This window comes from Calypte anna, chromosome 5A, assembly GCF_003957555.1.
Source record: "Calypte anna isolate BGI_N300 chromosome 5A, bCalAnn1_v1.p, whole genome shotgun sequence".
In the NCBI taxonomy this organism is placed as follows: Eukaryota; Metazoa; Chordata; class Aves; order Apodiformes; family Trochilidae; genus Calypte; species Calypte anna.
In genome coordinates this window covers 25,623,547-25,648,438 of record NC_044251.1, presented here as the reverse complement: position 1 = coordinate 25,648,438, position 24,892 = coordinate 25,623,547, and the positions used below count along the sequence as shown (strand labels likewise).

Genomic DNA, 24,892 nt, shown 5'->3' with positions numbered 1-24,892 from the left:
CATGCTAGTAATAAATCTTATAATTTCAAACTGAAAATTTACCCCCCTTCCCAAGTCTCTTTTGAAATAGAGGGGGAATGGAAACCTTATTTGGGATGCGATTAGTAATACGACAAGGAACACAAGAAAAAAATGTAATAATGTGCTTCAGTTGAGGCAATGAAAGGCACAGAACTCTGGGAAGAATAAAGCAGTAAACCCCTCTCTATAGACATTTCCCTGATACTCAGTCATGTTGATGTTGCAACTGTGCCTGTACAAATTGTGTATCCCATCTCCAGCAAGAAAAAAGAAATTATTTTGAAAATATTCTCAGTAAATTTTCAATACCCTTACTGCCTGAGCTATGGGCTTCCATCTCTACATAATCTGTTCCATACAAGGCAGAGGAGAAAAACTCTTCACTGGTGGATTGCCAGAAACACTACAAATGACACCTTACACTGAGCTCAACACGTAAACATGTTAACACTTGGCTGAACTATTATTACAGAAAAGAAATCCATAGTTCTTGATGAACAACGCATACAATAGTAGGAAAAAGCCCTACCACTCTAATTTTAGGTATGAAATAAAATAATTTTCAATTTCATTCTAAGCATCTAGAGTTTAGAGGAACAGTTCAGATACTGGACAGATGATGCCTGAGTAGTGTTAAGCTTAAATATCTCAAAGGCAGTGAAACCAATAATAAAGACTCTGAAAGTAGACATGCCAAATGGAATTATCCCTTTGCCAGCCCTACATAAATTTCAGTATGCATGGCAGAGTTTCTTCTCTGTTTATAAAGTGATCTCAGTCAGGTGACAAAACATGATGAAAGCAGGTAAAAAAAAAAAAAGTTACATGCACACATTGAGTATAGATACTAATCCTCAAAGATTTTTACAGAGAAAGGATGATTTAAAGTATCTGGTAATAAAAACATACATGAAAACCCTGGACCTGTTTAATTTGAGACACTTGCTATTGACCATCACAAAACCAAAACTTTAACTATGGCAGCTATTTTTTCTTTTAAAACCTGAATTAACAGAGTAAATGCTTTAAAGTAAATTCAGTTTTAATCCTGACAGTGTATTAATTGGATGTCTGGAAAAGTCTTTTAGCTATGCAGATATTGTGGCATTGGAACAGGGTACTCACATTGCAGAATCTCCATCCCTGGACATTTCCAAGATTTGGCTGACTGATCTAGTGTTGGCAGAAGTCCTACCTTGAGCAGGAAGCTCAAGAGCAGCCTTAAATGACCTCTGAAGATCCCTTACAACCAACACTTCTTTGATGCCATGAAAGCAAGTATGTGACAGAAGCTGAGCTTCCAAAACATGAGGAGAAATGGCAGTGCATACAGACTGAGCTGTTGAAGAGAAATCACTAGACAGGAAATCTATGAACCAGCATCTCTCATCTTTCCTGGGTAGAAAAATCCTTCTGAAATGGTAAACAGAACTAGCAAGCAAGCTATGGAACACCTAGCCTTGGGTCTGGGGCAAGAGCCAAACTCCAGTGAAAACAGATGAGACATTTCTCTCACTCTTGCAGAAAAAAATGAAAAAATCTTTTGCTGCAAGAAAAATATGTTTTAAGCATTTTTTTGCAGAAATTTAAGATGAAAATGAAATTTGGAAAATTTTTCATTGCAAGGTAATAACACTATGTTGGGGAATATCCTAATAAAAGATATTTTTAATGTAAGTTTACTGTATTACTTTACTTTCTATCTTTGACTCAGCACTGTCATTTTTAATAGAGAACACAAAGTACACCACAAAATAAAAGCCGAAAACTGGGCAGAAACTTAATGCTGTCTAGAGTACTCACTTTTAGGGAAAAAATAGAACATTACTTACTGCTTTGTTAAACAGATTTTTTAAAAACAGCAAATTCATTGTTACTTTATAATTGCACAATTCCTCTCAGTGTAGAACATCAAGCGAACAAACTGTATTTTACCACTTGGCTAAATCTAAGCATAAAAAGCTCTAACCTCACTGGATACTTAGCTCCTGGCTAGTTCTAGGCTAGAATATGGTAGGTAAATTGAGGAATATTTTTTATTTTTAATCAGAAAATGTTTTTTTCTAGTTTTATGTATTATTTTGTTTTGTTTTTCCCTTTGGGAACAGAAAACATCTTCCAGAGCTGGGTTGCATGTATGCATGTTTGTACAAGATAAAACAGCAGCAGGTTTTTTTAGCCCACTCTGAAAATAAGTGGAAGAGACATTTAGAGAGGACTTAGTGTACCAATTTTATCAAACAGATGGGTAAAAACAAAAGCAGCAACAAAGGTGAAATGTCTCCATCACACCCTGTAAAGGCAACTTATTATATGCCTGTGACCCAGACAGAGTTACATAGTCAGACACAGCTCTGTGTAAGATGAACTGAAAGAGAAACATATTGCACAAAGCTTTGCTATCTGAAACGGAAATTTCCTCACCACAGAGCATACCTGCTGGTGTCACAACAATTATCTGTAAAGGTTAAGTCACTGTCACTGTCTATCAAAATGAACTTGTTATCCAGGGAAACTCATTCCGGTGTGAAACACACAAACTATCAGTTTAGAAGCATGTTATCTGCAAAGACAACAGACTCTAAAATAAATAGGCATTTGTTGGTATTAAAAAGGACACAAGACGTGACAAGGAATGGAAAAATAATTGTTAATTAGGGAACCTAATTCTCCCCCTCTGCTCCACTCTCATGAGACCCCACCTGGAGTTCTGTGTCTAGTTCTGAAGTCACCAGCACAAGAAGGATATGGAATTTTTTGGAGCAAGTCAAGAGTAGGGCCATGAAGATCATCAGACGGCTGGAGCATCTCTCCTTTGAGGACAGGCTGGGAGAGTTGAGGTTGTTCAGCCTGGATAAGAGAAGGCTCTGAGGAGACCTTATAGCAACCTTCCAGTACCTGAATGGGGCCTACAAGAAAGTTGGGGAAGGACTTTTTACAATGGGGGGGATGAGGATGGATGGATAGGATGAGGGGGAATGATTTCAAATTGAAAGAGGTGAGATTTAGGTTGGCTATTAGAAAGAAATTCTTTCCTGTGAGAGTGGTGAGACACTGAACAGGCTGCCCAAGGAAGTTGTGGCTGTTCCCTCACTGGAACTGTTCAAGGCCAGGCTGGATGGGGCTTTGAGCAACCGGGTCTTGGGGGAGGTGTCCCTGCCCGTGACAGGGGGGTTGGAAGCAGATGATCTTTAAGGTCCTTTCTAACCCCAACCACTCTATGATTCTAACCTAGAGAAAGATTCTAGCAGGTGCAAAAAGAAAAGCTAAATGAGAGCCTAATTACACAAACTCATAGGTATAAATTTTTCCCCTGCGCAAAGTCTGTATTTTTCTGCTTATTTCAAAGCAAATCTTGGTAAATCTGGAGCAGGAAGACTTTTTTTCAGAAGACTGCAGAACAGGTTATCTACCTACCACAATCTGCAGCCTCTAGATATGCCTGCAATACTGATGCTACTTGTGTTGTACCTTTTGAGAGCAGGAAAACACAAGCCCATATACAGCATCTTTGATCCTGTTGGAGTTTCTTGTTCAATTCAGCCTCAAACAATTTAAGCATAAGAACTGAAAAAATTCTAATGAAACCGAACCTTTCTGCCAAAAGGATGAGTGATTTCTTGCATCAGCTCTAGTTACTCTGATCATTTTACATGGCAGTATCACTCTGGTTTAACTGGATTTGAAACTAACCAGAAAGTATTCTGTCCTCAGAAGATTTATCTTTCCATTCTAAAATAATATAATTTTTTCCCAGTATCTCTGCAGTTAACTAAATTTTGCATTGGAGATAAAAAAAGAACATTCTCTAATTATGTTAGTTAAAAAGACAGATAGATAACAGAAATATACCTTTTTTATTTTAACAGCTGATATTTATTCCCTTAGACTAATATAATTCCTTTAGAATTCCATAAATCAATGATTTGAAAGTTAGCTCTTTAGCCAACACTGTGATGTAAGGTTACAGTACTGGTATCTTTTAACAGTGTAAAGAAATGAGACAACTCCCAGAAGTAACTACAGTTTAATCCAGGCTGGGAGGCTTTGCACTTTTAACTGGCTCTGGTTTATTGAAATGGAACAAGTGTCAGTTCCAGTACTCAGGTGCCCACATTCTCAAAATTCCTCTTGACTGTGCACTAGTAAGCTCTCTTCTTGAAAGCTGAAATCTCCTTACATGCTCCATTAACTATGTGGATGAAAAGAATCACGAGCAAAATGAACTGTGACCCTAAGCTGAAGAAAGAAGCAGATACGTATGTTTTATTAAGGTTTATATTCTACTCCTACCCTTCCGTTCCTCTGGCTCTTTTGCTAAGTTAGTTTTAAATAAGTTTTTGCAGAATTAACATATCACAAATACTTACATTTGATGCTGGTCAACCTGCTTTTGGGCATTGAACAGTCTATGGCTGCTGAAAATAAGAAAAAAAAACAAAACAAAGTGATTCAGTATTTAATAGTCTTTATGGTGGCTAAACCAACACAGAACAAAGACTAACTTCATTACAACACAGGAATTTTTCGCTATGTTAAAATATGCTAGTTAGTGTGTATTTATTAGACTGAAATTAATGCAGTCAGGAAATTTCCAAGATTAAGATGTTTCAGTAAAAAACATATTTGAGGGAAGAATTGTAATTTAAATAAAGATTCCTTACAAGAGGTTTCTGTTCACTTTGTGCTGATGACATTAACTGCACACCTGAGGTTTGTTACATGGTAGGCAGAGGATTGTGCACTTATGAGCATGAACTCTTGGAGAATTCAAAGCCCCAGTGCACTCTTTAAAGCAGACATTAAGAAAAGGAGGGATGATAAAGACAATCATTAGAACCACCTCCAGAAGTCTATTTCTGAAAATACCTAGAAGAGGTACGATGCTTTGGGAGGCATTAAAAAAAACATTTCTCTCATAACTCATATCCTGCAAACTTTTACACATTTAGTTTAAATACTCAGGACACCTTGCCAAGCACTAGCACTGGTATCTCCAGGACTGAGATCCCTGAGACAAGTTTTTGTCATGAGCACTGAAAGTAGGCTGTGAACTGAAAGCAACATTAACTACTATCTTCAGAATTTTCTGAGCTCTGTGCATGATACTATCTTCTTATACAGTACTTAATTCTCCTTATTTGACCTTAAAAACCACAGCTTTGGTTGTAATACAGTTTATTTTGAATTACAGTAGTGACAATGGGGTACTGTCAGCTCATAGTGAAGGAAACACATCTTTCCAAATCTGAAAATTTTTCATCAGGATCACACCATAGTTAAGAAACATACAAACATGTACGAGTTCAGTAGGCTTTTAGGTTCCAGACTTCATAATATTTTTCTTTTGATGAATAAGTATTATCTACATTAAAATATGCAAAAAATCACATGCATATTTAGAACTCAATGCAGGTTAATAACAAAAATTTCATTAACAAAAATTGTTAATAACAAAATTTCATTTGCACACATGTGGGGCAATATTCATAGTCCTAAAAATTAGGATAATGAACATTTTTAAATTAAAAAAAAAAAATAAAGACATGGTGGTCTGAATTTAACTGAACACGTTCTGCATTTATTTACAAAATAAAGTCACAGTAGCAAGCATACAGAATATCTCCATGATTTTCAGTTCAGCATATTACTTCATAATTTCATCATCTCATCAAAAGAGAATACAGCATAAAGTACCATAAAATTGAGATATTCTCTTTGGTAGCACTTAAGGAAAATGTTTTCATGCAAAACTTTCCATTTCAATATTACAAAAGTCTCATAAGTAGCAGCCATATTCATTGCTGATACCTGTCTGAGTATGAAACAGGAAGAAAACTACACTGCCTACAATCCAATTCACTGCCACTTGATATAAGCCTACTGTGAAAGAATGAGCTAAAACTGGATGTAGAAAGTTCATAGATGCTCATTTTTACCTTTGGCTGACAGGATTTTGTTATAATGAAACACCATATGATCTCTGATCAGGTACTGGCTAGTTAGACTTCGGGCGGAGTCAATGCAGAAAGCTGTAAGGTTAAAATATATATTTGAGCATTATAAAGGCAGGCACAAGAATACTAAAATTTTAATCAGCTATTAACTGCAATTCAAAGCTACAATCTTTTAATTGCTGTGTACTTAACTGCTTTGTTCAAGGGCAGACATTTTTCCTTAGCAGCTACTATCACCTGAAATCATCCTCTCTGTGTGATTTCTCTAAGTCATTAAATCAATAAAAAGCTACAGAAGTGGCTGAAGTTGGACTGTGAAAACATCCGTGGGGCACCTTCCTGTTTCTCCAGTCCTCTGTAAAGTCTCTGAGGGGGCAGTATGGCACAAAACCATACACCAGCCCATGTAAACTACTGACTAAAGGAATGTGTTCAACCTCAAGTGTTAAACATACTAAATTGTAAGTGCTATTAAACTTCACCAATTCAGTTCAATGCAATGTTTTTCATTATAAAAACATTTTAATCATAAAATCAATGAATTAATGTATAAAAGGAATCATGTTAAGCTTCTAACAGAAGCACATGTGTTACTTACCATTACTTTTAGTACTCAAGTGTCCTTTAAATGGACTTGCTGGACCACATCTGGGAATGCCAGCAGCTGGGTATTCACTCACTTTAAGAAAGTGTCAAACAAAACAAACTTTAGAAAAAAGAAAAAACATATTTTGACAGATAGGATATAAGTAGAGAATTGTTGCTCAAGGAACTCACAAATTACTGTAGCAAACTTTTTTCACAAAGGAAAAAAGTAATATTTAAATATTATACTATTACCAAAGCACATTAGTGCAGTTAAATAACTTAACCTAAACAACAAGATATGATGGTAGTGCTTTCACTGGTTCAGGGAGCTACAAAGGGGAGAAACCATGAGAAGAAACCAGACTGAACTCCACACTGATCATTAAACTGCACAGAGATAGGGTGACAGTTTTGTACCTATGCTAACCTCCCATTCATTTTAAAGTCTTAATAATTGAATTTTATCATTATGTCAACTGGTTCATACTGATAATGACCAATGTGAAATATATTTTGTACATAGACAATGCATGTTGTTAGTATCATACTAAATTGCAAGTTTAATAGACTGAAGGAATTATGCTTGTGTGAAAATCAGCCTATCAAAGAGAACACACTGTTTCAAAAAATCTATGGTTACTGTAAGAGGAATTTGGTTTGCCACTCATTCTTCTGGCAGATTGGTAGACTGGAAACTTACAAACAAGTGCAGGTGCTGATAAAATGTAGGAACATGAATCAAAAGCTCTGTATCTCCTCCTTGAAAATAAAGGCTGTACTGTCAGGCTCACAACCACTTTTACACAACCTACGACTTAAAAATCTGCACCTGAATTAATTAAGAATCTGCACCATTTTTAAAGCAATTTTTAACAGGAGATACACTACTACTAAAAATACTAGTGCATCCAAAGCACTCCTTTAAGGTTTCCAGGACGCTGCTTAAAACATCAAGCAAAATGAACAAGATTCCTTTAACAGAGTAAATATACCACACCTGCAATCATCAATTTTAAAACCATGCACCCAACTTCTACAAATATATTATTACTATCAAAGTCCATATGGTCTTCCCATTCACAGCCTACTTCTCATCTGTCAATTGGAGAGTCTGCAATTGCCACATAAGTGTTTCCTAGCAATTGAAGGCACTGAAGTTCTGGAGCAGAAATTTGATTGCTCTACACTTAATTGGCCACCTCCAGCTTTTCACCATTCATGAGATGAGCATTCTGGGGCTGCCCAAGACGTAGGGTAAATCATAGAATCAGAATGGTTTGGACAGGAAGGAACTTTAAAGATCATCTAGTTACAACCCCCCTGCCAAGAACAGGGACACCTTCCACTAGACCAGGTTGCTCAAAGCCCCATTCAACCTGGATTTAAACACTTCCAGGGAGGGGGCATCCAAAACTTCCCTGAGCACTCTGTTGCTCCTACCCTCACAGAACTAACAATTTCTTCCTAATATCTAACCTAAATCTACCCTCTTCCAGCTTAAAACCATTACCCTTCACCCTACCACTCCATGCCCTGATAAAAAGTCCCTCCTCAGCTTTCCTGTCGGCCCCTTCAGGTACTGGGAGGCTGCTACAAGGTCTCTCCAGAGCCTTCTCTTCTCCAGGCCAAACAACCCCAACTTTCTCAGCCTGTCTTCATAGGAGAGGTGAAATCTCTTCTCAGTGGCCTTTAGCTGGGTCAACAAGGGAAGACACGATTACAAACTGACTGTGGGGTGCAAAAAGCCATGCCACACATGCTAAAACACCCTTAAATCTACCCCTCATGTCTTGCCTTCTGCATGCCCAGCACCTGGCCTTCCAGTTGTTTGTTTGGTTGGTTTTTTTCAATTTTCCTTCTGTGATATAGTGACTATTGAAGCACTACTGCAATTACATAAATAACTACTTCATTCTGTAGCTCTTCTTCAAGTACAACAGCATATTGCACAAGATGGTTAACACAGTGACTACTAATTAATAGAGACTGCAACAAACAGTTTAATTTAGTGTTTTCATTTAATTACCCCAAAAGCCTTAAAAAAGACCCTATACATTTCAATTTACTAGGATTAGTTGGGGAAGAAACAAAATGTGCTTTGAGAAAATAAATAGAATTAAAACCATTAGCATATGTGGAAATTTGCAGGGTCCTTTCTTGAGATCCTGTTGTGAAATTACACTAAATCCACGTCAATCCTTACTCTTATGAAATCCAATAAATATCAAAGCAATGTTAATTCAGTTTAAGGTTTTCACACTTTAAAAAGCCAACCTTTCTACAGTTTGGGCTTCTACACCTTTATAGTATTAGAGGCAGTGTATGCAATAGCAGTGCTCCCAGCACTCTTTACAGTAAAGTTGCCAGACCAGCAGCAGGAATGGGGAAAAAAAAAAAAAGTAGAAAATGCTGCTGTAGATTTTTTTAACCTTATTCTGCAATTGTTTTATCTTTATGATGTTTTCTTTAAAGCCAAATAACGACATTCCTGGTCATATATATCAATTCGAAATGGCTCATTTTAAATTCCCCTCATGGTACAATTCTTCCTAATCTCAGTTTGTGATTAAAACATACAAAGGGACAAACCATTCTAAATTGTTTTTTAAATATTGAAATTCCAAACATATAGCAAAAATATATCAGATTTAGAATTTGTCTCCACAATGGTTGCAAAGCTTTGTAAATAATGGCCCTCTTTCTTGTTTATATAGTGTATTTCTCTAACATACATTGTTACTTATGAGTAGTATTCAGTGTCTAGCTGATACCCACCCCAAAACTTTTGACTTCATAAAGTTAAAATTTTCATGTGTTAAAAGAATTTAAGTCTTTGGAAATACTTGGATGTTAGATTATAATATTTTAGTAGATAAAATTTTGTCCTAATGATTAAAAAAACCTGTGTACACCAGAAATCTAGATTATAGCAGACATATGAGAATCAGAAAGGTTTCATTCAAAGTTGCTCAATATAACCCAAATATTCCACTATTTCCTGTATTTTAGGGCTAAGTTAGAATTGCTGGAGACACATGCTGTTAGACAAATTCTTCTAAGACCACTTTTAACTGATTTTTAAACAAAATCTGAGAGAGGTAACCATGGGCATCTCAAAAAACCAGAGACACTTAAAAATATAGTTCATTCTCTTCAGGTAAACTAAATGCCTCTTCTTCGAGTTAAAGATGCTCAGAGATGCTCAGAAACCTGTTGCTTTTACTGTCTTCAGCGGGAAATTTGTTTGTTTAAAACTACAGAAAAATCAGGCTATTCTGAAACTTTCGTTTGCTTTGCATCACCAGTAGATGGCACACGGAAAAGCTCTATCGAAAAACCCCACTGCCTACCTTACCACCAGTCTGTATCAGGCTTGGCGGGGAGGAGGGGGAAAGTCAGCTTTCAGCCCCCATCTAGCATCATTATTTCATAGGCAAGAAAAACTGTCAGGAAATGCCAGGAAAGTGAAATTAAAATATTTCTACCTCATTTATTTTGGTTATGGACAAGTGGACAGCACAGAAATCACCCCCAACCCATGCAGGAATTCCCAATCTGCACAAATCCCAAAGGCACTGGAAACACAACACCTTTTATCGAGTCTTTGCAAAGGTGCTCACGTTTCCTGAGCTATGTTCCCAATACTCAGTTTTTCCTGCACTCTGTAACTGCTGTGCCACCAGGCAGGAGTTATAGGGAATAGTTCTTTTGCTCCAAAGCTATTTTTAAGATATTTTGTTTAAATTACATTTTCACGTAAAATGCATCTTATCCTTATATGCAATTTTACAGTTTTGAAAATAATGGTACTTGGTGGTTTCTACTTGTTACTTTGTTTCCTGATTGTTAGTGGACATGCAGAATTTATGGAAATTAGTTTTCTACAAAGCCATTTCAGATTTGGAATATAAATATGTACTGTAAAGAAGCCCAGTATTTCATTACAATGTTCTCACATGAAGGATTTTAAACACAAGTATTAGACTTAGTATTTTTGGAACAAACCTGTACTCCAGGTTTGAGTCCTGACAAAATTTAATCAGGCTGCTGCTGCCCACCAAGACCTGTTACTTAAAGGATAATCCATAAAGAATACAGAAAGCACTACAAGCTAAAAAACCTTTACTGTGTGGAGACACTGGGATACTGTATTTGTCAAACAGCAGCTCCTAGACCTTAGCTTGTGTTCAAGCAATCCTCAGCCTCAAGTAGATTTAGACCTCAGGTCTCCTCAGCTGTCCCAAAGGAATATGCTCACTGCTCTCCCAAGGCACCAATCCTTTTGTTCATGGTTTTATTGGCTGCTCCAGGACTCTCACATTCCAGGATGCACGGTGGCCTTCTCTCAACTGGAAGTGTAGGACACACTTCTGTCTTTAACAGAAGAGAATTGCAGGAGAGGTAGAGATTTAATCTCCCTGAGGCTAATAAGGACACTCAACCCAAGATGACAAATGCTTTGCAAACACCCTACTCACTACACTAAGTCATAATGGTTTGGTGTTGTCTCTTCCACCACCAGATCCTTTTGTTCTTCCCCAACATAGCAATGCTCTAAACTAAAAACAGTTAGCAAGACACCTTTTTCCAAGTAGGTAATACACTCAATTTCATGCAGAAGGGATTTTGTGCTGTGAATTTAATAAAAATCAAGAATGCTCTATCACTGACCAGTGACCTTTTCAGTGGGCTTCCTGATATGAATTCATTCTTCCAACTCTGCACACACTAACAATACACTACAGCACTCATGCTGTACATATGCTGAGGAAGGAATAGAAGTGCTTTATGTTATCTCTGTAAAATCCTAAACTACTTAGAAACCGTGATGAAAATTCCTTCAATCATTAACTAACACATGTGAAAAGGTCATATTTAAAGGAATGGGGATCTGAAATACACATTATTCTCTTGGTACTATGAGAATTTTTATATCAAAGTATCCATTAACTTTTTATCTTACAGAAACCGTTGTGCATTGGAATACAACACAGAAATACAGAGTAAAGACTGCTGTCTCAAAGTACATTAAGCGATTAACATGTTTATGAAAATCCACATTGGATTTAAACTTAATTTCTTTAAGTAAGCAAGCAAATTTCTATTTTTAATTATTTTACTTTTATATTAGAATGATAACACACTTAAAAATAATAACAGTATGCTCTATTAGTAATACTACTAATGAAGTCTGCTTTCCTATTGATGTGGCTTGCATCTTCCTACTCTACTCCCTAAACTCCCCTCAATTTCCCCAATTTCCTGCCTTTTCCTTACCTGCAGTCATTCCCCCCCTCATTCTAACATCCCCTCCTTGCTCAGCTGTGGCCAATGAAGTGCTGTAGGTGTTGTAGCTGGTCGTCTAGTTTAAGCTTCTCTGGCTGCTTATCCTTGGCCAACTAGTTCTTATCTTCTAGTTGCCTATCTGGGAATGAACACAGAACAAAATTACTTTCTCTACAAAATGTTTGTTAATTTGTCAGGTTTTCTCCTACCCCGCCACTGACATTTATACCACTAAGACTCAGTCACCTTCACAAACTCGTAAGAAGGAGAACAGATGCAGAATTGGAAAGAGGAGAAGGCCACAGAGAGCAGTGACCCACCCACAGACTCTCCATTGCTTTTCTGTAGTGCCTATGCAATCACAAGACCTTCAAATATGGCTTTAGATTTAGGTGGTTACTGAATGCAGTGCTCTGTTTTATTTGACTGTTACAATGGGTCAAAACTGGGCTCTTCAGAATCACACCTGTGTTTTTTTCCTGCTTGTGACACTGCAACAAAAGCCTCTTGAATCCATTTCTGGTTTTGGTGATATCAAAGTTCCTATCAATTCTGAGACTATGAGGTCTTACAGCTGAAGCCAGCTTTAACAGTATCACGTTTAAGATTTTTCAAGAAATGGAAGAGTTCACCAGAGGAAAAAATGTAGTAATTATTTTCTAATTTTTCTGAATCAAAACTTGATTAACCAAACCCCCCAAAGCTACAATACCCTGATTTTGAAATAAAGTCTCAAATTTTTAATCTGAATTTTGCATGGACTCATTTGTACCAGAAGCAAGGTATGATGAAAGAGACATAATGTATCACTCCCTGACACATGCACCATAATCTCCTAAACCATTAGTTAGATGGGTTCTATTTATACACTTATTATTCAGGATTACACAAAAGCTCTTCTTTACACATACACCTAATGCCTAAGAATTAGGTCTCTGTCCTTTACAACTACTAATCTAATAGTAGTCTGCATGAATTAAATCCGTCCAACCAAAATTATATTTCACTTTCAAGAGTCGAACCCTCCTCATATAAATACAAGAAATCTAACAAAACAGTATTATGTAGAGGCCTTGAAATATGCTGATTAGGTAACATTCGATGAAGTAATTCTTGAAAACTGTTAAAATTTTCCTAGCTAAAGGCTTCACATGACCAGTTTTAGATGCAGGTTACTCTCCTATTTATGCTCACAAAGCAAAACCTAACAGCTGTGCCTGTCAGCAACACATTCTGTGATACAAACTGCAGGCAGAAGCAAATGAACTTAATCCCGGCCCCCAGTCATCGTGTTGGACTGCACTTCTAGAGTTAGGAGTGCTAGCAGCAGTTTCCAGTTTTCTAGAAAGGTGTGTGGGAGAGTGTGGTGCAAAATAACCATTGCTACTTTAAGTGGTACAATTATCAATACTCATATCAGAACACAGAAACTTCTGTCTTAACAGGATACAAACCTGAACTCAGTGGATAGCTGTGCCTGTGCAAGATGGCAGAGAATACCCAGAAGTATAGACTGTAACAATTCTCTTGTGGAATGGTGTTATTATTCAAGGGTTCTAGAACACTAGCTCATGAGCATGTCCTACAGTGTGCTGCCTTCTGCTGCTACAGGAAACCCTACATCATGTCATGCCATGAACAAGCGTTTTGAAGGTATTTCAAAACCTAGTGTCAAACTCACCAACAGATAAAACACACGCATATATCTACATGTACAGATACACTACATTCTTCCATATGTACTTTAAAAAAATCCCTCTTCTGTTAGTAAAAACCTGTGCCTACAAGGAAGGTGCAACCCCCACCATCAGTGCTACTAACTGGTCCCCTCTTATATTTCTAAATGAAAATATATTAGCAAAATCCTAATACACAGCCAGTTTCACCCAGAATGAATTGCATAGAAACCTTGATCCATGGTGTTGCAGAGAAAGCTGCTGGCTATAATCTGAAGCAAAACAGCTAGTAGGGTTAATTCAGAAACTTGTTCACTTTAGCACTTGAAGCATGCAAAAAATCTTCAATGAAAGACCTATCATTAATTTACAAATCTAAATTATTTGCTGAATGAAGATGGGATTAGTCACATTAAGGACTAAAACTGACTTAACAGACTATTTGACTAATGGTCAAATTAAGGATAGGTTAAGTGACTTGCAGAGCCACAGTTTTTATTTGGTAAAAACTAAAGGATGGTGATTAGGACTTCCTAATTTCAGTTAAGATGTACTCTTATGTTTGAAACACAAGTTCTAAATGCCCTTCCTTCTTTGAAGACACACATGGATTCTTTCTCAACTTCTCTGCTGGTCTAAGGCAACTTCAGCTTCTGAAAAATTAAATTGCTATTACCAAACTAATGCTTGAGTTTACAAAAACATTTGGTCAAGTTTCTCCTGCTCTGGAGAAGAAAAAAGTTTACTCCAAATGGCACAGACATTTAGGCCTTGAAAACGAAGCCAGAAACATTGACTGCAGCATCGCTCAACGTTGTTAAAATACAAATGCGCATTTGGGATTACGGCTGTGACTCAAGGCCACGTTCTAGGAGGATTAAAACCTTTCGGGATTTATCTGTGTAACCCTGCACAGGCTCTCAAGCCCCGCTCACTGAGGGCAGCCGCCGGCACTTGGCCATTTTCCCCGCCGCCCGGGCAACACAGCGGCGCTACCCCACGGCCCGGACCTGGCTCCCCACGCGTGACAAACGGGGTGACACAGCTCGGAGCAGCCAAGGGAGAGAAGAACAAGCCCCAGGCGTCCCTCAGCGCCAACTGCAGGAGACACAGCGCTTCGAGCAGCCCCCGCAGCCCCGCGGCAGGTTCCCGGGCAGGCTCCCCGCCCACCTCCCCTTGACACGCGCCGCCATGCCCGCCCTCACACGCCCGCGGGGAAGGGGAGGCACCGCCCGCCCCCAGCCCTGGGCGGGAGATGGAGGGGGGGCCGCGCGCGCCACCACCGCGCCTGACGAGCGCGGGAGAGGCCGGGAGGCAGCGCGCCCCGCCAGCGGGCAGGCAGCCCCCGCCCCGCCGACTCCCGCGCCTCCCGCGGTACCGCCACCAAGCCCCCCGCACCTTGGCTCCGCCTGCTGCCGCTCTCCATCCTCAGCCCCATGCTCCCCGCATAGCCCGGAGGGCGGGCACAGACCGACGCTCGGCTCGGCGGCAGCGGCTTCTCGCCAGCTGCGGGCGGGCAGGCGGGGCGGGGCGCGGCGCTGGGCCTGTCCGCCTCGTCCCGCCTCGTCCGCCTCCGGCGTTGCCATGGCCACGGGAGCACGGCGGGTGGCGGGGAGGCCCCAGCGGCTCCAGCCCACCCTCTGCCGGCCCCGCCGTGAGGGATGCCCGCTCCTGCAGCCCCAGGCCCGGGCTCCGCGGGTCCCCCTCTCCCCTCGGGCTCTGCCCTACGATGTCTCTTCAAGCAGTGAAGCGAAACTTTTGCCCCGCCAATGAAAGGTGCCTAATTATTTAAGCCTTTTTCTTACAACTTCTCGGGAAGTCGAAGAGCAAGGGGTTCCAGGGAGTGATTTAGTGCAAATTGCTCATATTCCAGAGGAGCAAGTGACAAATCGAGAGCCTAGGGCATTTCCAGTGTGTCACACCGAGGAAATTGATTCCCAATGCCTTGCAAAATAAAAACCTTAGGTATGAACCACAACATTGTACTGGAAAAGCAGCATTTGACCCAGACACTACTGAATGTGTTCACACTGATGGATTTTAACTTTTTGAAGCAACAATGAGCTTGTATGTTACTTTTTTTAAGGCCAGTTACAATTCTCCTTAAAGTGAAACCTCCAATGATTTTTGCAGGAAAATCCCTTTGTGGATACATTGTATGTTGAATCTTTTCTCACTGACCAGCCAGTGTGCTGCAGTCACCTCAATAGAAGGCTCCATGTCATCCCAGCTGGAGGGACTTTCCCCTTCACCATCTAGAAATTAGTCATTATAGGCTGAATTCCAGGGTTGGAGGTTTTTTTGTGGCTTACTGCCCTACTTTACGTTCTAGGAAAAATAGCTTGAATGTAGTTCAATATAATTCAAGGGGATGGTACTTTAAAACAATTTCTCTCTGCCCGGTCCTGCACTTTGGCCACAACAACCCCATGCAGCGCTACAGGCTGGGGACAGAGTGGTTGGAGAGCAGCCAGACAGAGAGGGACCTGGGAGTCTGGATTGACAGGAAGCTGAACATGAGCCAGCAGTGTGCCCAGGTAGCCAAGAAGGCCAATGGCATCCTGGCCTGTATCAGGAACAGTGTGGCAAGCAGGTCCAAGGAAGTGATTCTGCCCCTGTACGCAGCCCTGGTGAGGCCACACCTCGAGTACTGTGTCCAGTTCTGGGCCCCTCAGTTTAGGAAGGAGATTGAGGTGCTGGAGCGGGTCCAAAGGAGGGCAACCAGGCTGGTGAAAGGACTCAAGCACAGATCCTGTGAGGAGAGGCTGAGGGGGCTGGGGCTGTTCAGCCTGGAGAAGAGGAGGCTCAGGGGAGACCTCATCACTCTTTACAACTACCTGAAAGGAGGTTGGAGCCAAGCGGGGGTTGGTCTCTTTTCCCAGGCAACTCTCAGCAAGACAAGAGGGCACGGTCTTAAGTTGTGCCGGGGGAGGTTTAGGTTGGACATTAGAAAGAATTTCTTTATGGAGAGGGTGATCAAGCATTGGAATGGGCTGCCCCGGGAAGTAGTGGATTCTCCATCCCTGAAGATATTTAAAAAGAGACTGGATGTGGCACTCAGTGCCATGGTCTGGTAACTGCAGCAGTGGTGGACCAAGGGTTGGACTTGGTGATCTCTGAGGTCCCTTCCAACCTAGCCAATTCTATGATTCTATGATTCTATGATTTTTACTTATTTCTGCCTCTTTCAAAGTTTCCAGTAAGTCACACAAACATTCATGCTGTATGAAATCTACAGTTCATCTACCCCAGTATTTTGCTTAGACTCTAACAAATACTTGAGAAAACTTTTCAGTAGTTGATTATTGAATTTTAGTTGAGATGTCTTGCTAAGCCCAAGATATTTGTGGTCAGCCTGTGATTCCCCTTTTAATTTTAGATATTCCCATTAGCTCTAAGAAATTCTTTTTGGATATGTCCTTATTTCTTGTGCTTCACATTGCTGTTATTATTTTGGCTGTCTAATTGCATTTTCTGTAAAGTCATCTGTAAGTGTAGCTGGTGTTAAATTTGTCTGGGAGGGGCCAGGAGAGGGAATTTATGCTTTGGAAAACAATCAGTCCTCAGTCTTCTGTCTTTCGGACTGCTTATTTTTTTATAAAACATCTATTCCTATGGCATTTCAACTACTGTCAGACATGATGCCACAAATACCCTACCTTTTTGTCAAAACAAAGTAATTTGACAGCACTTTGTCATCTTCTCTTATGTCTCCTGAATGTGAGTGCAATGTCATGGAGAGTATCTGTTCTTCTGACTTCTCCATGCAAAACCTACAAGTCCAAAATGCCCCAAATTTAACAGTGGGTTTTTATTTATTTAGTTAGTTAGTTAGTTAGTTTATTGTTTTTCTTTTCTTCTCTAAAGCAGATTTTTGATTGCCTGTGAAATTAGAGAACTGGGGAAGGGGCTTCAGGAAATTAGTTGCCAGAGGTCTTCTGTTTCAGGGTCTCTGGTTTAGACTTTGATATTATCCAAGTAGTTAAATCTGTAGATTGTAGAGATAGGGATTGTATTAAAACAGTTTCCATTTCAGGTACCTGAAGATACTAGTGCATGAGACTCTTATTAAGAACTGAAATACTCTCGCTTGGCTGCAGAGATCATGCTACATTTTTTTTTTATATGCTGTTCATGGTAAAATTTTTTACACTTTTTTTAATACTTCTTTGGTTTCTTTACCTGAATTCTGAATTTCAGATTCCTGAACTCTCAGTGTGCAGTACCTAACATGCAGTAAGTAGGCTATTCTGTCCAACCCAAGTGACAGATTTCTTATAGTCTCCTCCCTATTTTCCCATACTTTTTTCCACTACAGAGATAATTAAAACACCCAAATGTAAGTGAACATTTTTAGAAACATATCTTAACTAATCCCCTGGTTTCTAGGCAACACTGAGGGAATGTGGCAATTTCCACTAGTTCCCTCTCAGTCAGCAGCCACAGTATCCTGAAATTTTTGACCTTCAGTGGTAGCATATACCAAAGCTTTATGTATTTCTAATTGGTTTAGAGTGATGGTCCTTTCACCTTTGGCTCTCTTTAGTCTGTGAGAGTATATATATCTTAAGTGTAAGTAACAAGTAACCCAGATGTATGGCTATGTGCTAAAACATTAAGTCCTTTAATGTACTAAAAAAAATTAGCCTCAACAGAAATTTAATCAGTCCTGGAGTTTGATACATCAAAAGGAGTACAGAAATAAATAACACAGATCACTGCAGAGAGCCTACCATTGTCAAAGAAGCAATAAGATGATGAAACCTGTAGGATTTGTCCTTTCAAAAAGCAGAAACACAGCACGGAACATTGTTGGCTGTATTTTTCAGGTGGGCATCTCCCCTTTTTCCTTGAAATGCATTAAAACAGAACATGTTTTTTAAACATGAGTACACTGGGTAGGAATCAAAGCAGTGGGAATGTAGTATGTCACATTTGCAAGTGTAGATGGGCATCTGTCCCTACCTGACATGGACTTACAGAACTATCCCCTTCTTGTCTACTACTGCTGCTGCCCTACATATTATCCAACATAGACACCTAAATGCTGTGAAAATGTACAGTTAATAATATTCAGCAACAAAACAACACTGTAAGAGCAGGACAGCATTTATTTTTGCAGAAGAAATGAAGTTGTTAGAGAAAAAGATTTTTTAAAAAAGGAAATACTCCATGTAATGACATTTTAGCCCAGAGACAGGCTGAATTTCCTCTGAAGCACACTAAGTGTCTGTCAGGCCCTAAAGAGTGACCTGCTCATTTGGGACAGATCTGTTCATAATGTCAGAACTCTGCATTCATGGGATTTGGCTTTCTTGGAAAAAAATAGTTTGTACATACACTGGAAAATTCAAATCTGCTGTTTTTTTGAAAGTCTGGTGTAGTGAAATGAGGCAACCAGGTGCCACTGATTGCCAGGTAGTGGGCATGAGCTTGTGTTAAGCCCTCCTGTGCCTGATTAGGGTGGACCCCCACTGCACATGAGGGTGAGGCTTGAGTAGCGCAGCCGGCTAGCGTGCAGTAACCGACAAACCCGAGCAGTGCCAAGGCCGAGGGTTCGAGACTCAGAAGCCTCACCCTGACGACAATGAGCTCTAGCGGAGCAACGAAGGTAGTGCAGTGCTGAAAGAAGCAGTTACAGCCAAGCATGCTGAGGTTGTGAGTTCCAGTGTGAGCTGAGTGTGTGAGTTCAGGCCTTACCTTTTATTGGCCCCCTGATCCTGCTCATGCGCAGTTAGGGCCCGACTTAATCAGGCACAGGTGGGCTTAACACAAGCTCACGCCCACTACCTGGCAATTAGTGGCACCTGGTTGCCTCATTTCACTACAGTCTGGTTATTGCAAACCACTGTTTTTCTTTCATGCTTGCTTTTTCTTATAGCTATCAAAGTTAGCCTCTTTAGGCAGGCAGAAATCTTCCCAGCAATCAGATCTGCACACCATATTCACAGAGGAGACTAGAAAAGCCCTGAATTTATCATATATGTACTTCATGGTCGAAAAAAATCTCCTGGGTTTATCTGGGTTTTTATTTGCATCTGTGTCCTTTCTCAGTGCAGGTCTGTCACCTGCCCTTGGCTCAGGGTGTCTGGGTTCAAAACCTCTCACTGCTGCTTGCAGAGGCTGCTGCTGCCTTGCAGCAATTCCCAGCTGGTGCCATTGGACCATTGACTGTGAGATCCTTTCCTCTACAACTATCTGGAAAGAAAAACATTTACCTGGAACATCAGAGAAAGCAGTACTTTCTAAATGCATTTAAACAAGCTGTCTGAGCAGTTTTTTCCCTAACTACTTAGGAAACTCATATATTGAACAATTGAAGTAGCTCTTATAAAGCTTGTGTGAAGGGAAAAGGTAAGTACTGAAACTGTTTGGGTTTTTTACCACATACTTTTCCATGAGGAATCATAGGTTCTTTTCTGCCTCATGTTTGCTCCATGTTCTTCAGTCTTATGGTTCTTTAAGTTCTTTAAAATCATGTGGAGTCTTGAAATATCATTACAAGTTTCCAGATGATACAAAGTTATGTGCTCTGGCAGAGCCGGAGACTTTCTCTTTCTTCATGGCAACTCGTTTAGTTGGTTTTTATTGGTTTTATGGAAGCAGTAGTCAGAGAAATTTGTACAGCTAGGGCTCCAGTGGGAAAAATGATGCAGAAGCAATTCAGGGGAGATGGCCCATGCCTTAAAAACTGCAGTTTTTAGTGTCCTGTAATTTAGAATGCAGTAAGAGAGCTTACTTGATGTAAGAGAGAAGGTGATAAGGAGAATGACAGGAACCACACAAACATATAATGACATAAGGTTTCTCTGAACACAGCATTAAACCACCATCAGCTTAGAAGAAAAAGTCTCTCCTGCAGTCTAACAACTACCAAAACCACCACAGAAAGCTGCTGTGTAGATGTATTCTGTAGATCTATTCTTTCTCTTCAGGTCTATACAGTGCCATATATATAATACATCTATCCCTGTGATACAAGAGCAGTTTAAATGTGTCAAGGGACAAATCTCTACACATTGTGTAAAATGTTGTTCTCTGCTGTTATGTAAAACCTAGTAGCTGGGGTGACTCAATAGCTAATGTAAAATGTTCTTACTCTGTGTCATTTTCTGTTTATTTACTGTTCCCATGAAAGCTTACATACAGGAGGTTTATATGTGAAAGCTTGTCCTTTACTAGGGCTGACTGCTGAGAGCTGCTCTTTTTTCATTACTTCACTTGAGCTATTAAGTATTAAAGAATGCACAGTGCAGTTACTGATCAAGTAATTGGAATTTTAAAGGGAGAAAGTCTGTAAATTTCATAACTGTTGACTTGGCCATAAAAATATCTTTATTAGCAAAACTAGTGAAAGGTCTAGAGAACAAGCCTTATGAGGAGCATCTGAGGGAATGGGGCTTGTTTAGTCTGGAATAAAGGAGGCTGAGGGCAGACCTTTTTGCTCTCTACAGCTACCTGAAAGGAGATTGTAGTGAGGTGAGGGTTGGTCTCTTCTCCCTAGTAACAAGTGATAAGACAAGAGAAAATGGCCTCATATTGCACCAGGGGAGGTTTAGATTGGATATTAGAATAAACTTCCTCACTGAAAAGTTTATCAAACATTGGAACAGGTTACCCAGGGAGGTGGACAAGTTGTCATCCCTGGGGGTATTTAAAAGAGATGTAAATGTGGTGCTTAGGGATATGATTGAGTGGTGGACTTGGGAGTATCAGGTTTACAGTTGTACTAAATGATATTAAGGGTCTTTTCTAACTTAACTGGAAAATGATTTCATTGTGCTACATGGAAGTGCTTACCCATAGCAATTAAAGAGAAACAGGATGTAAACATATTTTTAATATTTCAGTCAATATCAGAAAATTAGGACTCAGATTAGACATATAAATGATACAGCTCCATTAACTCCAGTGAAGCTCTTCCAGCACAGGCTGAGATGGGTCATCATCGTCCACCCAGCCCATGGCAGGCAGGCAGGAGTACGTCAATGTGACATTTTGTGTGGCCCATCCAGCTCCTACACAGCTATTTCAGGATGCTCATGCTTGGCTAGCAGTGTATTCATCTGTGCATGTGCTTGAACAAGTGAGATCCTACGTGCTGAAACAAGTTCCTTCAGTTTTGCCAAGGTCAAGGGGAGGAATCCTTGAGCGAAGCTTTAGAATTACCTACAAAAGACAACACAGCTATATTCTGATTTTCTACTCTGATACATTTGCAGTATCTACTTGAATGTGAAACATAGTTTTGCTAGAAACAGGCTGAAATTCCCAAACAGGAAAGTTTTCTTAGGGAAGGTACTGTAATGCCATTGTTTATGCATACTGAGTGATGAAGAAAACAGATAGAGAAAATCTCTTGCATGCTACGTTTTATAAGTAACAGCCATTTTATTCATGTTAACCACTTGTAACCACTTGTAACCACATGTGAAAGTGATGGGCAAGAAAATGAATGAAAATGACGGGTGTAAATTTTAACTTCTAAGATGATTTTTGTTATAAAATCATTAATAATATAAGAATCTTAGGAAAAATTACCATAAGTACTTTCTGTTTCATGGGCTAGGACTTCCCTTCAGCTGGAAGTTATATTCCATGGAAAACATCTGATACTTAATAGATTTGTATGTTAATACTGACACCATATGACTTTGGGAATATCCATGTTCAGAATTGCACAGAACCTGAATTTTTATGTTTTAATTTTTTTTTTTCCCATAAACACATTACATGCATCAGAAAATAATGGGACTTCAGTATGATGGATGTTTGACAGGCTCAAGAGTCAGGATGCTTAGGGTCTGGATATAATTATGTCAGTGACTTGTGTGACCTTGTGTACACCAATTCCTAATTAGGAATCCCCTTAATGTGATAGTAGTGTGGTAGTAAAAATCGAGATACTCAGAGTTAGTTCACTTGTATACATTTTTGGGGTGAGTCTTTTTGTACTGTGTTTATCATCAGCAGAAACAGAAATGACATCTCTCCTTTGAATAGTAAATATTAAAACTTCAGGTTACATTGTATCAATGAGACCTAAATACAGAATAAAATTTATCCCTAATCTAATGTCATATAAAACAGATTTGCCAGTGATTTTTAACAAAACCACTAATATCTGTGGTGGCTAAGAGTATATACTGGCTAAGAGTATACTGGAGTATAGAAGGGGTTGAATTTACCCCTTTTTAATGGCAAACAATATCATATAAATCTCTTCCATAAGCTGTTGCATCTCCCTCTTAAAAGTTGTATGCTTTTACACTTGCAGCTTTCTTTAAAAGTTTGCCCCAAAATTAATTCCCTTAGTTGGTTAGAAACTTCTGAGTTTATGATCAGTGTATTCTCAGTTAATGTTGTACCAGTATTAGTCTCATGCTCTTCTATTCTCTTTTCAGAAGTTAGGATTCCTGTTCCCCCAGTTTATGTTTTTCTTCACCTTTTTTAGTAAGTTTTATTCTAGAAACATTTGCTTGATTCATATGAATTTTCTTTTCCAGGACTTTCCATGTTCAGTTAATATTCACATGATTCACATGTTCTTCTGTGTCATCTATTGTTCATAATAACAGTTACTCTTTGTCCTTCAATGCATGCTTTTGCAGTTGGAGTTGGTACTGCTAAGACCAACTGTATTTTAATCTGTACCACAGAAATTTGCAGGATTAATAAATACTTTCCAAATGACAATGTGTTCCTTCCCATTGTTTGGAATTTCTGTCATGACTAGTCATGTTCCTTTTGTTCCTTTTTCCCACTAAATCACTAAATTACTTTTTTTTTTTTCCTTTTCTTTTTTTTTTTTTTTTTTTCCCCTCAGAACTATGGAGAGATTTCTGGAAAAACTTCATGGTGTTGTGAAATGTGATAAGCTCATGCTCTCTGACAGATAAAGACCAGTGTCTTCACCTTCACTTGTAAAGAGCTGAGACACCTGACAACCATAATGCAACACACCCTTCAGTAAGTAGCCAATAAACTATAAATTAGTACCATGAGCTAGAAAATATTAACAGGGTCTTTCCAACTGAGTAGAAGTTATGCAGAAAGAATTTCTATTGATTTTAATGGAGGTGTAGTAATTTTAGTCTTAGTTGTAGTTTTTAATCATATCTCTATCATATTGAGAAACAGCAGTTTAAGACACAAGTTACTTGACTGATAAAAGCTTAATGCAAGTTTTAGATAGCCTCAGTTTGTTCTTGGCTTTAAAAACATTAGCATTTTTATTTAGGTGGAATAAAATATTTGAGAAGGATATAAAGCAAGGCACTCATGATCAAAACAGAATAGAGGTGAATGCAAGGCTCTGTATAAGATCATTGTCTTTAGATTTGCAGATAAGGAGATAGATTTTCCTTGTCACTCTGGAAATGACTGAAGAAAATTTGGTACTTTTAGTAGAAGCTGAGACAGCAAAAAACTGATTTACCAAGTCCAAATGGGGATGGAGGGTAGTTCAGCCATGTCAGGTCTTTTTCTTTGTGTAAGAAACAAATGTTTGTAATTTCATTGCTGAAAAGAGAGCTAAACTGCCTGGTTTTGTTTGCTTGTTTGTGGGGTTTTTTTCTTTTGGGTACTGATAATTTTCTGTTAATTTAAAGGTTTCAGTGGCCACTTGTTTTGGATCTCACTAAGTTTTGAGGATTACATTACTGCTAACTAGCTCATGTTTGCTGTGTTGTGGCTCCTGCAGTGTTACCAATCTGAAAACTTGGTTCTTCAAAATAAAGAAACTTACAGCTATGTTGGTTTACTTTTGTCAGTTCCCATAGCAGCCACTCCAGCTCTAAAGATGCTATGAGCTGCCAGACTGCTGTGTATCCAATGTTTGCAACAGGTGGATTTCCTCCTACTGCTATGTGTGAATCATAAAAAAACTGCTAACAAAAGGAAGTTGACTGCTTTTTATTTCTACCTCCTAATTAGTGAAGAATGAATGGCTCTGCAGAGGATGAAGTGGGCAAAAAGAAAAGGGAAAAAAAAAGAAAGATAAATATTTGTGATATCATTCCTGAAGCCAAAATTGAAATATTTTCATTTTTTAAAATGTCACCAAACAGACACCTGAGAATTTTCATGCATATAAGACCTGTTTACTGCTTCTCAGAACTTGTTGTTTTGTGTTTGTTATGTAAACAAAGAGAACCCACAACTTGTTTAAATATCCATCCCAAATCAGAGTGGAACAGAACCAAACCAAGACCTGCCTACCATGAAAATGTCACACCTCTGAAGCAGAAAAAACACATTAAAGAATCAAATATCAGATATCAAGTAATCTGTTTTACAGGTTGTCACAGTTCAAGTGAGTACTGATTTCAGTGCTTCACTGAGTTTCCTACATCAGGTGAGGAA

General features: G+C 39.1%; 2 protein-coding genes across 2 annotated transcripts in view; both read right to left on the bottom strand.

Moving 5' to 3' along the window:
* SPATA7 (spermatogenesis associated 7) overlaps positions 1–15,001 on the bottom strand; it is a 33,538-nt gene extending 18,537 nt beyond the window's left edge. The window contains exons 1-4 of the mRNA XM_030452491.1: positions 14,927–15,001; positions 6,577–6,657; positions 5,961–6,053; positions 4,392–4,439 (exon numbers count right to left, since the gene is read on the bottom strand). Coding sequence (XP_030308351.1) covers positions 4,392–4,439; positions 5,961–6,053; positions 6,577–6,657; positions 14,927–14,966 — 262 coding nt within the window. The 5' untranslated portion in view covers positions 14,967–15,001. The remainder of the gene's footprint in view (positions 1–4,391; positions 4,440–5,960; positions 6,054–6,576; positions 6,658–14,926) is intronic.
* Positions 1–24,892, bottom strand: part of ZC3H14 (zinc finger CCCH-type containing 14) — a 977,341-nt gene that overhangs the window by 94,967 nt on the left and 857,482 nt on the right. The gene's annotated exons all lie outside the window — the stretch shown is intronic.